This window comes from Cebidichthys violaceus, unplaced genomic scaffold (assembly GCF_023349555.1).
Source record: "Cebidichthys violaceus isolate CVI_PGR_0920_01 unplaced genomic scaffold, fCebVio1.0.p SCAF_60, whole genome shotgun sequence".
Classification (NCBI taxonomy): domain Eukaryota; kingdom Metazoa; phylum Chordata; class Actinopteri; order Perciformes; family Stichaeidae; genus Cebidichthys; species Cebidichthys violaceus.
In genome coordinates this window covers 684,857-697,356 of record NW_027176817.1, presented here as the reverse complement: position 1 = coordinate 697,356, position 12,500 = coordinate 684,857, and the positions used below count along the sequence as shown (strand labels likewise).

General features: G+C 42.0%; 3 protein-coding genes across 6 annotated transcripts in view; 2 read left to right on the top strand and 1 right to left on the bottom strand.

Annotated features, from left to right (window-relative positions):
* dennd6b (DENN/MADD domain containing 6B) overlaps positions 1–3,556 on the bottom strand; it is an 8,538-nt gene extending 4,982 nt beyond the window's left edge. Inside the window, exons 1-7 of the mRNA XM_068734036.1 lie at positions 3,388–3,556; positions 2,769–2,807; positions 2,645–2,687; positions 2,463–2,572; positions 2,293–2,373; positions 481–586; positions 293–372 (exon numbers count right to left, since the gene is read on the bottom strand). Of these exons, the coding sequence (XP_068590137.1) occupies positions 293–372; positions 481–586; positions 2,293–2,373; positions 2,463–2,572; positions 2,645–2,687; positions 2,769–2,807; positions 3,388–3,507 (579 nt within the window). The 5' untranslated portion in view covers positions 3,508–3,556. The remainder of the gene's footprint in view (positions 1–292; positions 373–480; positions 587–2,292; positions 2,374–2,462; positions 2,573–2,644; positions 2,688–2,768; positions 2,808–3,387) is intronic.
* A 906-nt stretch (positions 3,557–4,462) lies between these two features.
* zgc:193726 (uncharacterized protein LOC561161 homolog) lies at positions 4,463–7,072 on the top strand. Of its 3 annotated transcripts, none has more exons than XM_068734027.1 (5): positions 4,463–4,541; positions 4,655–4,681; positions 5,010–5,057; positions 5,600–5,647; positions 6,608–7,072. In XM_068734027.1, exons 1-5 carry the CDS (start codon positions 4,468–4,470, stop codon positions 6,729–6,731), a joined length of 321 nt encoding a protein of 106 aa, XP_068590128.1. In that variant the 5' UTR covers positions 4,463–4,467; the 3' UTR covers positions 6,732–7,072. The 3 variants fall into 3 exon arrangements, with proteins under 3 accessions (XP_068590128.1, XP_068590127.1, XP_068590129.1); XM_068734026.1 differs by having other exon boundaries at positions 6,605–7,072; XM_068734028.1 differs by lacking the exon at positions 5,600–5,647.
* A 1,180-nt stretch (positions 7,073–8,252) lies between these two features.
* On the top strand, positions 8,253–12,494 carry drd4-rs (dopamine receptor D4 related sequence). 2 transcript variants are annotated; one of them, XM_068734024.1, is made up of 5 exons: positions 8,253–8,582; positions 9,122–9,463; positions 9,679–9,788; positions 9,928–10,541; positions 12,012–12,494. In XM_068734024.1, the coding sequence occupies exons 2-5, from the start codon at positions 9,173–9,175 to the stop codon at positions 12,212–12,214; spliced, it is 1,218 nt and encodes a 405-aa protein (XP_068590125.1). In that variant the 5' UTR covers positions 8,253–8,582; positions 9,122–9,172; the 3' UTR covers positions 12,215–12,494. The 2 variants fall into 2 exon arrangements, with proteins under 2 accessions (XP_068590125.1, XP_068590126.1); XM_068734025.1 differs by having other exon boundaries at positions 9,119–9,463.
* The last annotated feature ends 6 nt before the right edge of the window (positions 12,495–12,500 follow it).

The following is a 12,500-nucleotide window of genomic DNA, read 5'->3' as shown; positions in this document are numbered from 1 at the left end:
AATAAAATAAAAAAGGTTAATAAACTGTTAAATATCAGAAGAACAGAGAAGCAATACCAATGAGCCTCAGCTGGTGTTGCTATGGAGAAGACTTAGAATCAGAATCCGAAGCTCTTTGACTGGATGTCTGCTGGTGAAATGCACCCTGGGAGTCGTAGTGGACTGTAGTTTTTATGTCCACAACCCCAGATATTTTATAACACAATATATGACACTTCCACTGATGATTTCACCTCACCTGTATGACCCCACCCCTTCCTCCCCCTCACCAGTGAGACCACGCCCCCCTCACCTGTAAGACCACGCCCATCACAGGCAGGTTGAGGGTCAGTCCAGGTACAGGTGGAGGCCATTGGTCGATCCCGTTACACACTGTGAGGGACGAGAGACAGACGCCAGGTGAAGATGTCAGCAGAGTGACGTCATGATTAGTATTGTTCTGATTCGTCCACGATTATGATGTCAGCATGACATCATTACCTGCTTCCAGACAGGGCTCCAGTTTCTCGAAGAACTCAGGTGCAACGATCTGCAGCAGCGAGTGGAACAGGTGAGTGTACGGTAACCTGGACACCAACACCAGAGACTGAGACACAAACATCACATGGTTAATCAGTGTACACAGGTGTAAACAGGTGTGGTACAGGTGTAAACTGGTGTGATACAGGTGTGAACAGATGTGATACAGGTGTGAACAGGTGTACACAGGTGTGGTACAGGTGTAAACTGGTGTGATACAGGTGTGAACAGATGTGATACAGGTGTGAACAGGTGTGATACAGGTGTGAACAGGTGTGATACAGGTGTAAACAACAGGTGTAAACAGGTGTGAACAGGTGTAAACAGGTGTGAACAGGTGTGATACAGGTGTAAACAGGTGTAAACAGGTGTGAACAGGTGTAAACAGGTGTACACAGGTGTAAACCGGTGTGAACAGGTGTGATACAGGTGTGATACAGGTGTAAACAACAGGTGTAAACAGGTGTGAACAGGTGTAAACAGGTCTGAACAGGTGTGATACAGATGTAAACAACAGGTGTAAACAGGTGTGAACAGGTGTGATACAGATGTAAACAACAGGTGTAAACAGGTGTAAGCAGGTGTACACAGGTGTGAACAGGTGTGATACAGATGTGAACAGGTGTGATACAGGTGTGAACAGGTGTACACAGGTGTGAACAGATGTGATACAGGTGTAAACCGGTGTGAACAGGTGTAAACAGGTGTACACAGGTGTGATACAGGTGTAAACAACAGGTGTAAACAGGTGTGAACAGGTGTGAACAGGTGTAAACAGCTGTGAACAGGTGTGATACAGGTGTAAACAGGTGTAAACAGGTGTACACAGGTGTGAACAGGTGTGAACAGGTGTGATACAGGTGTAAACAGGTGTGAACAGGTGTAAACAGCTGTGATACAGATGAGAACAGGTGTACACAGGTGTGATACAGGTGTGAACAGGTGTGAACAGGTGTGATACAGGTGTAAACAGGTGTGATACAGGTGTGATACAGGTGTGAACAGGTGTAAACAGGTGTGATACAGATGAGAACAGGTGTAAACAGGTGTGATACAGGTGTAAACAACAGATGTACACAGGTGTACACAGGTGTAAACCGGTGTGAACAGGTGTAAACAGGTGTACACAGGTGTGATACAGGTGTAAACAACAGGTGTAAACAGGTGTGAACAGGTGTGATACAGGTGTAAACAACAGGTGTAAACAGGTGTAAACAGGTGTGAAACAGGTGTAAACAACAGGTGTAAACAACAGGTGTAAACAGGTGTACACAGGTGTGAACAGGTGTGAACAGGTGTGATACAGGTGTGATACAGGTGTAAACAGGTGTAATACAGATGAGAACAGGTGTGAACAGGTGTAAACAGGTGTGATACAGATGAGAACAGGTGTACACAGGTGTGAACAGGTGTGATACAGGTGTAAACAGGTGTGATACAGGTGTAAACAGGTGTGATACAGATGAGAACAGGTGTGAACAGGTGTGATACAGGTGTGATACAGGTGTAATACAGATGAGAACAGGTGTAAACAGGTGTGAACAGGTGTAAACAGGTGTGATACAGATGAGAACAGGTGTACACAGGTGTGAACAGGTGTGATACAGGTGTGAACAGGTGTGATACAAGTGTGATACAGGTGTGAACAGGTGTGATACAGGTGTAAACAGGTGTGATACAGGTGTAAACAGGTGTGATACAGGTGTGATACAGGTGTGATACAGGTGTGAACAGGTGTGAACAGGTGTGAACAGGTGTGAACTGGTAACTGACCTTCTGGAAGTACCCTCTCTTCACAGAAACATCCTTCACTTGTCTGAAATAGACGTAACCAAAAAAATGTGACGCTTCAGTCTGTGGAAACAAAGAGACACAAACTGTAAATGTTTACAAAAGTCTGTTTGGTCACTGATCAATAAGAGTCACATGGTCACTGATCATACCTGGAGAGTGGGCGGGGCCTCTCGGTTGTAAACGTCTTCTCTGAACCTCGACACTCTTCGACCGACCGACTGTCGTAACCTGAAGCTGAACTGCGTATCCCCAATGCATCCTGGGAAATGAAGTAAATACCTGTGACCTCAGTCTCACTGTGTGAAGCGCCACTCTGTGTCATGTGACTTACCTGAGTACGAGTCAGGGAAGGACAGGTAGCAGATGCTGGTTTTCTGACAACAAAAACAAACAAATACGACCAATCAATAGACATAATCAATAAATATTATTAATGTGTAGAAACAATGAATTACCTCCTTCTCTGTGAGCTTCACATCCTGAGGATACACCAGCTGATGTAAACAAAAACAGACAACTTAATTTAATGCAGTTTTATAATCAATCAACCTATTGATGGAGTCTGGTACAAAGTGTCACAATAACCAGTATGAACCCTTTAGACTCACACCAGACTCCATTAACAATCACGCAGATTTAACACGTAATCACCTCCTGCTAAGTCGTAACACGTCTGTTAGTGTTCATGTTTAAGTTAATACATCACGAGGGTATAGTGATCACTATGGCTCACACATCAACATTTCAATATCAGTCGTTTTCACAAAATCTGAACTTTTTGTACAACGACGCCCCCTTTAATCCACACAACACTCTGATGACATTTTAAGGATTTACATTATAATTCATAAATATTTGGAGGAGAAGATGTAAGCCGACGTCAACAGGAAATGTGGTTGTTGACTTCGGCTTGAAGTAGATCAACTCTTCAACCTCAATAATGTCTCAACATGTGATTGTTTATTAAATCTGCATTAGTCGAGACGGAGAAGAAACGACAACAATCCGCTATTTTGTGAACGGAGTCTGGTGCCCGATGCTAACAATGCTAAGCTAACACCGCTCTCCCATCACCTCTATGGCTTGTCCGAGCTCCAGGTCGAAGGTGACGACACACACGCACTCGAGCCACGAGGAGAAGCGGGCCCACGGCTCCTCGTGTCGGGGAGAGTCGGAGCCGTAGAACGAGTTCATCACGACCGAGACGGAGCTCCGTTCATCCTCCGGTCCTCCATCACGTGAAAGCGTTAAAGACACCGTCTACCGGGGAGCAGCGAGGGGGGGGATTTAGTGCCCCCTGGTGGAGGCTGGAAGATATATAAATATATAAAATATATATATATTATATATATGAATATATTATTTATATATATATATTTATAATATATATATAAATATATATAATATTTATAATATATATTATAAATATATATATATATATATATATATATATATATATATATATATATATAAATATAGTATACATAATATAAAAACTTTATTGTGTTTTGTGTTGGAGCCACGACATCATCATATGAGCTCCTTCTAGCTGATAATGAAGAGTTCATGAACACATCAGAAGACAGATATCATGACATTAAATGTGTATTCAACACCACATGAATATCAATGATAACAGATACACTACAGACTCACTGTGTTTCCTTAACCCTGGAGCTGCAGACGGCTCAGTGACGAAGAGATAAAGTGATGAAGAGTCAATATTGAAACGTCCTTCATCGCTAGCAGAGACCTTCAGATGAAGACAAACGGCTTCATTGTGACCTGAGATCAGCTGACAGTGAACACATGAACACATGAACACATGAACACATGAACACATGTATAAACGTCTGTTCATTAGCTTCTCCTGTTTGTGGACAAATGTCTTTATTCATACCGATTTATTGGGTTTTTACACAACATATTTATATATATATATATATATATATATATATATATATATATATATATATATAAATATATATGTATATATATTACATGTATTATAATGTTGTTGTGAGGAGGTGGAGGAGGTGGTGTCTCGGATCAGATGACTGTTGGCCTTCACTCTCTTCACTCTTCACTCTATAAATACAGCCGTCGTTCTCCGTCTGTCCGTCTGTTCAGGCTGCTGCTCTCTCTGTGATGAAGATGATGAAGACGATGATGGTGATGATGATGGTGGTCTCTGTCTCTGCTGGTCCTCTTCCTCCTTCTGTCAACAGGTGAGACGGAAACAACAATATCAGAAAAGTTATAAATATAATAGTAGTAGTTGTGATGATGATGATGATGATGATGATGATGATGATGATGATGATGATGTTTCTGATGACAGCACCGTCACCGAGGGAAACTCCACCAGGTGAGCCGTATCTGATGATTAAAACATTACATAATGAGATCTTTATGTGTTTTCTTTGTCTGCTGAAGCTCAAACTCATACTTTATTATTGGATTACATCATAATGAATGTGTCGTTATGATGTAATTATCAGAAACATGAAGTTATGAGACGGAGATATCAAATCATTTCTTGATTTTAAACATAATTCTAACATGAGACACAAAATATGAAGAGAAGCTCAGAATCTTTGACTAAATGATGACGTGGTTAGAAAACATCTCGTGATAATAAAGACTTAATTATGATAATTATAATAAAACATGTTCAATGTTTGTTTCGTCTTCAGGGTTGAGTTTCATCAACACGTCAACAACACCGAGGACGACATCACAAGGTCACAATACTGCACAATACTACACTATACTACACTATAATACACTATAATACACGATAAATACACTATAATACACTATAATACACTATAATACACTATACTACACTATAATACACTATAATACACTATAAATACACTATAATACACTATACTACACTATAATACACGATAAATACACTATAATACACTATAATACACTATACTACACTATAATACACGATAAATACACTATAATACACTATACTACACTATAATACATGATAAATACACTATAATACACTATAATACACGATAAATACACTATAATACACTATACTACACTATAATACACTATACTACACTATAATACACTATAATACATTATAATACACTATACTACACTATAATACACTATAATACACTATACTACACTATACTACACTATAATACACTATACTACACTATAATACACTATAATACACTATACTACACTATAATACACTATACTACACTATAATACACTATAGTACACAAGAATGATACTTAATTTGTTTCCTCCTCAGATTCCCTCCAAACATCACGATGACCCAGCTCTCTGTTTCTACTTTCATGTACGTTTATATTCACATATTCACCTGTACAGATATTATTCACCTGTACAGATATTATTCACCTGTACAGATATTATTCACCTGTACAGATATTGATCTAGTGATCTCCTTCAGTTCCTGTCTCACCTGTGGTCTCCTTCAGTTCCTGTCTCACCTGTGATCTCCTTCAGTTCCTGTCTCACCTGTGATCTCCTTCAGTTCCTGTCTCACCTGTGGTCTCCTTCAGTTCCTGTCTCACCTGTGGTCTCCTTCAGTTCCTGTCTCACCTGTGGTCTCCTTCAGTTCCTGTCCCACCTGTGGTCTCCTTCAGTTCCTGTCTCACCTGTGATCTCCTTCAGTTCCTGTCTCACCTGTGGTCTCCTTCAGTTCCTGTCTCACCTGTGGTCTCCTTCAGTTCCTGTCTCACCTGTGATCTCCTTCAGTTCCTGTCTCACCTGTGGTCTCCTTCAGTTCCTGTCTCACCTGTGATCTCCTTCAGTTCCTGTCTCACCTGTGATCTCCATCTGTACCTGTCTCACCTGTGGTCTTCTTCTGTACCTGTCTCACCTGTGGTCTTCTTCTGTACCTGTCTCACCTGTGGTCTTCTTCTGTACCTGTCTCACCTGTGATCTCCTTCAGTTCCTGTCTCACCTGTGATCTCCTTCAGTTCCTGTCTCACCTGTGATCTCCATCTGTACCTGTCTCACCTGTGGTCTTCTTCAGTTCCTGTCTCACCTGTGATCTCCTTCAGTTCCTGTCTCACCTGTGATCTCCATCTGTACCTGTCTCACCTGTGGTCTTCTTCAGTTCCTGTCTCACCTGTGATCTCCTTCAGTTCCTGTCTCACCAGTGGTCTTCTTCAGTTCCTGTCTCACCTGTGATCTCCTTCAGTTCCTGTCTCACCTGTGGTCTCTTTCAGTTTCTGTCTCACCTGTGGTCTTCTTCTGTACCTGTCTCACCTGTGGTCTCTCATGTCAGCAGGAGTAATGACGCACGGTGCTTCCTCGCCACCTGTCTGACAGCGAACCTTGGCTCCTCCCTTCAGCACGGGGACGAGACGGCGGGCGGTCTCACCACCGACCCATTTGGCAACGGAAAGAAGTGACGGAAAGCAGCTGTTTACATCATCATCATCATCATCACTCCAACCTGTCTCCATGACCACAGTGGCTGAGGCTCATGGGTATTGTAGTCCTAAGAGACAGACCATTTAAACCAGTACGATGGTTAAAGTATACTGGAGAGTTTCTTTGTCACGTTCAGAATCAGTTAAAATAAGAAAACTAAATAATAAAACAAACACACTTCATGACTCACAATCTGAAGCTCTGTGATTGGATGTTTGTTAGTGAAATGCACCCTGGATGTTGTAGTTCACAGACACAGCTGGGTTTTAAACAGGAGTGTGTTTGAACGTATAAAGTTTGTTTGTATCCAATCAGAAGAAATAAACAAATACACGTCTTTTTTTCTCAAAGGTTTGTTGTTCCTGTCAATTATGTGACTGATCTTATAATATATATATATATATATATATATATATGTGTGTGTGTGTGTGTGTGTTTTCATTGCTCCAGTATAATTATAGAATCAATTATTGAAATGAAGCCATCGAGTGCTTTTCATAATTAAATACAGTTTGAATGTGAACACAGATCTGAGTGAATAATTTATGAGTCTTAATAAAAGAACCTTTCTGCTGCTTTCTCTTATGCTTATAAAGTTCATTATCATGTTGAGTGTTCAGACTCTCAGCTTCATGATGAAGCTCTGATGACGACGGGTCTGAACTACCAACAGTAAGGTACAAGAAGTCAAAGGTTACTGCTTTATTCATCTACTGTAAGGTAACATGGAGGTAACCAGCCATAACCTAGAGTTAGCAGGTTATATCCAGCATCCACCTTTCAGACATTATGCAGAAGTTATGCAGACGTTATGCAGATGTTATGCAGACGTTTAGCAAACGTTATGCAGACAATATGCAGACGTTATGGAGACGTTCAGCAGATGTTATGCAGACATTTAGCAGACGTTATGCAGACGTTATGCAGATGTTATGCAGACGTTTACCAGAAGTTATGCAGACAATATTCAGAAGTTATGCAGACGTTTAGCAGATGTTATGCAGACGTTTAGCAGAAGTTATGCAGACGTTATGGAGACTTTCAGCAGATGTTTTGCAGACGTTATGGAGATGTTATGCAGACCTTTACATTTTTTTTACAAACGTTATACAGAGTTTTCACAGGTGTTATACAGATATTTTACAGACGTTGTACAGATGTTTTACAGATCTCTGATTCTCCTGTCAAAAAACTATTCTGTGTGTAACGGTGGATCATAACCAGAACAACCATAATTTCATCAGATAGAAACACCACAGAAGAAGAGAGGAAAATCTGAATGAAGAGAAGGTGAAGAAAACTACAGAGAGAGAGAGAGAGAGAGAGAGAGAGAGAGAGGGGGGAGGGTTTCTACACCACTACTGACTGTCAGCCAATCACAGAGCTGCAATAAAGAGCATGAGAGAGAGAGAGAGAGAGAGAGAGAGAGAGAGAGAGAGATGAAGAGAGACGGAGAGAGAGAGAGACAGAGAGAGAGAGAGAGAGAGATGAAGAGAGAGAGAGAGAGATGAAGAGAGATGGAGAGAGAGAGAAGAGGTGACAACAGTCTTTGGATATTGAATCTTTTTATAGACCAGAAGAAAAAAGTTTGTCACTTCAGAGCAGAAAAGAGGACGAGGAGAAGCAAAGAAAGAGGAGGACGAAGACAATGATGAAATAGGAGGAGATCAGGAGAACCAGGAGGAGATAAGGAGGATGTCTGAGGAGCGAGGATGTTGTACAGATTGTAAAATCTGTGATTGTAAACTGGAGAAATAAAACTTTCTCAAAACGTAGAAACTAAAGTAAGAGAAAACGTGATGTGGAGAATCTGGGAGGACATTTTAACTGTGAGTCTGAATCGCTCATGTTTTCTACTGCTGTCTTCTTTCTTTCTTTGATTCAGTTTCAGGTTGACTTTCAGAGCTATGTGTTGAGTGAGTTGGAACTGGTTGGTCTTTTGTTTTATAGAAATGATCAAATATGATCAAATATGATAGTATTATATTATTCATTATATTTCTAAAGTTAGATCAGATGTTTTTTTGCATTATCTTTTCAACCACACTCGGTCCTTATAACCACAGTGGTTCCTCCTCTCTTCATATTTAATAATGATAATTAAAGCTGCAAGCAGCGATGATCATGGTAACTGTTGATGTAGGTGGTGCATATCGTCTCTGGGCGTCATGGTAAATCCTGACAAACTACACTTATTTAAACAATAATTATTTATATTTACACAATCACTCCAATATTTAAGAGTTTCCATTGTGGCAGCTCTTGTTTTTAGAAAAATAAGAGGAATTGAAGTGGAGGATTAATCCACTTCTGATGCTCTGGTATCAACATAAACTACATTTCCCTGTTTGTAATTTTCTGTCAGCAGAAGAAAACAACAACAACCATCCGACGTCATGGTGATGAGTGAAGAGAAACGATGTTAAATGAAACCCAGCAGCTGTGTTCGGCTGTGTTCGAGGCCTCGGTCATGGACGATGTGACACCTGGAAGCCCTCGAGGTGAGATGCACCTGAAGGACTACAACTATCTGGCCCTAGTCCTCGGTGTCCCCCTAATCCTGGTCATCGTCCTGGGGAACGTCCTGGTGTGTCTGAGCGTGCTCACCGAGCGCTCTTTGAAAACCGCCACAAACTACTTCATCGTCAGCCTGGCGGTGGCCGACCTTCTGCTGGCCGTGCTGGTGCTGCCACTCTACGTCTACTCTGAGGTCAGTGTTTATGAGGACTAGTGTTAAACCTACCATGTGAGGACCTGTTAGAAGGGGGGATGTGTATAGTGAGGACATTCATGTTCAGGGAGGACGATTCATCATTTGGTTCATTCGGTGTGTCTGTCTGTCCTTCTTCTTCTCCTGCTTCTTCTCTTTCTCCTTCTCCTTCTCCATCTTCTTCTTCTCCTGCTTCTTCTTCTTCTTGTGTTTAGTTTCTGGGTGTCTGGACGTTGAGCACCTTTATTTGTGACGCTCTGATGACCATGGACGTGATGCTGTGCACCGCCTCCATCCTCAACCTTTGTGCCATCAGTGTGGACAGGTGAGTCCACCACCTGTCCAACACGTCTGTCTAAGGTCCAACCTGGATCTGAGATACATTTAAAGAACACACTTTGAGTCACCTCAGGTTCTCGTGTTTTGTCTGTTTAAAGACTCACCTGTCCCGTGTCGTGTTTCAGGTACATAGCGGTGGTGGTCCCTCTGAGGTACAACAGGAACCAGTTCAGCGTCCGTCAGCTGGCCCTCATCACTGCTACCTGGGTGCTGTCTCTGGGCGTGGCCAGTCCGGTCCTCTTCGGTCTGAACCAGGTGCCGGGTCGCGACCCGAGCGTGTGCAGACTGGAGGACGACCAGTTCGTGGTGTACTCGTCCGTGTGCTCGTTCTTCGTGCCGTGTCCTGTGATGCTCTTCTTGTATTATTGGATGTTCCGAGGCCTGCGGCGATGGAGCGGTCGGCACCGGCCGGCCGGTGGAGCCGGTCGTCGAGCCCTCTCTTTGCATCTCGGCTTGGCTTTGATGAGGCGGGCGAACAATCGAAGGAAGGCCGCATACCGCGAGCCGGCCGGGCTGAGCCCCGCCTCTCCATCCGCCGTCTTCGTGATGACGCCCTCCGCGACCACGGAGGGGGTGGGGGTCGCCGTGGAGAGCGACCCGATGACAACGCAGATGGACACGGACGTCGGCCCGATGAAGATGAACGCCGCAGAGAGAGGAAGAAGAAGAAGAAACAGCAAGAGCAGCAGAGTCAGCGGCAGAGAACGGAAAGCCATGAAGGTTCTTCCTGTCGTCGTCGGTGAGTCTCAGTCGTCTACACGACGCCGACCAATGAGACTCTTCCTCATTTCCTTCTACTTCCAGAGCTGCTGCTGCTGCTTCCTCTTCTTCTTCTTCCTCTTCTTCCTCTTCTGCTTCCTTTTCCTCTTCTTCTGCTTCTTCTTCCTGTTCCTCTAATACTGACTTTCATTTTGATCTCAACTACACACCTGTAAAGTTTCCTGATTCACAGACAGACAGACAGAGAGACAGACAGACAGACAGTAGTTCCTGCTACAATCGGTGTCACAAAGTGAAAAAAGAGGTGTCTCAGCTGTTTACAGATAAAACACACAACATTATATATAATATTATTAAAAACAGAGAATATGAGATATTCTTCGCCTCAATCGTCCCTTTTCATTTCCTGACAATAAAGTTTAAACAGAAGCTTCCAACTGCAATAATCTCTGACATGAAAAAAATACTGTTTTCTTAAATTGAAATCATGTTTTTGGAACCCTGAGAACCGTCACAGTGTGAACGTCTTTGTCTCTTCGCACGTTAAATATTCACGTTGACGAGGATAATTATGGAGAAACTGGAGATGTTTTGTATCTCGTGTGTGAGATGCAGCAGAATGACACACACTGTTTCTCATGTGTTACAGTAACAGAGCGAAGCTGTGATCCTCGCAGTAAAAATAGACACTGCTTCTACCTATCTCCGTGGAAACTGTCTCAGGAGCAGCTTTACACCAGAGACACATTTACTCACAACACTCACACTGAGTAAAGAACGCCTGCACGACGGCTTTTAATCATCTTCCTGTTGTTGGTCATGAAACAGAAATGTTTTAGACTATGTAAAAAAGAATATGTAAAAAATACAAAAAAATAGACCTGGTTCCCTGGAGGACAGTTTATGTTCTCCAGGTGTTCCACAGTCTTCTGATTGGACAGATCGTCTATAATCTGTGTATATTCATGGACCTGTTTTATGTCATTTATTTCATAAACAATGAATGAATGAAAGATCAACTCAACCGAAATCTACATAACATTATTACACATAATTAAGACTTTAATATTCTTTGTTATACAGATGATACAGTCTTGTATTTATACAAGTCTTATTCTCTTGGTTACAGTCTGAAACGACCTGTAATATTCTTTGTTATGCAGATGATTCAGTCTTGTATTTATACAAGTCTTATTCTCTTGGTTACAGTCTGACACGACCTGTAATATTCTTTGTTATGCAGATGATACAGTCTTGTATTTATACGAGTCTTATTCTTTTGGTTACAGTCTGAAACGACCTGTACTATTCGTTGCTATGCAGATGATTCAGTCTTATTATTTACATGAGTCTTCTTCTTTTATCTCTGCTGAACCTCAAACCTGAGCTGAATGTTAAGAAGTTGTCTAAGAAGAATAAAGTTCTCGCTGTTGAAGAGGAATAATTATGACGGGCTGTCCCTCTGATAGTCTGTCCTCTGTCTCTGCAGGTGTTTTTCTGGCCTGTTGGACGCCTTTCTTCGTCGTACATGTCACTAACGTGTTGTGCCAGTCGTGTGACATCGGCCCCACCCTCATCTCCATGGTAACGTGGCTCGGCTACGTCAACAGCGCCGTCAACCCGATCATCTACACTGCCTTCAACGCCGAGTTCAGGAACGTCTTCCACAAGCTGCTCTGCTGTCGGACTTGAAGCACAAACAGCTCTAAGGAAAGCGTCTCCACATGAGACACTTTAACAACAAATAAACATGAAGATCATCAGACCAATTGTTATTATTTGGTCTTGTTGGAGGAAAATCTCTAGAACCCAAATGTACTTTGATGAATGTTTTCTACATTTAATCCTGTAAATTGTTACCAACAGGAAGAAGGTTTCTGACCAAAGCCTTATTTTAGACCTCAGTTTGACTGAAACACTCTTTCTTGGCATAAAACATGTGAACAAGTGCGGAATTATTTTCATGTTTGTGTTGGTT

Bases quoted from the DNA above. Each gene is read 5' to 3' on its own strand.
- drd4-rs (XM_068734024.1), top strand. From the start codon at position 9,173: ATGTTAAATGAAACCCAGCAGCTGTGTTCGGCTGTGTTCGAGGCCTCG. The intron at 9,464-9,678 runs GTCAGTGTTTAT...TCTTGTGTTTAG, and splicing joins CACTCTACGTCTACTCTGAG to TTTCTGGGTGTCTGGACGTT. The intron at 9,789-9,927 runs GTGAGTCCACCA...GTCGTGTTTCAG, and splicing joins TGTGCCATCAGTGTGGACAG to GTACATAGCGGTGGTGGTCC.
- zgc:193726 (XM_068734026.1), top strand. From the start codon at position 4,468: ATGATGAAGACGATGATGGTGATGATGATGGTGGTCTCTGTCTCTGCT. The intron at 4,542-4,654 runs GTGAGACGGAAA...TTCTGATGACAG, and splicing joins CTTCCTCCTTCTGTCAACAG to CACCGTCACCGAGGGAAACT. The intron at 5,058-5,599 runs GTCACAATACTG...TTTCCTCCTCAG, and splicing joins ACCGAGGACGACATCACAAG to ATTCCCTCCAAACATCACGA.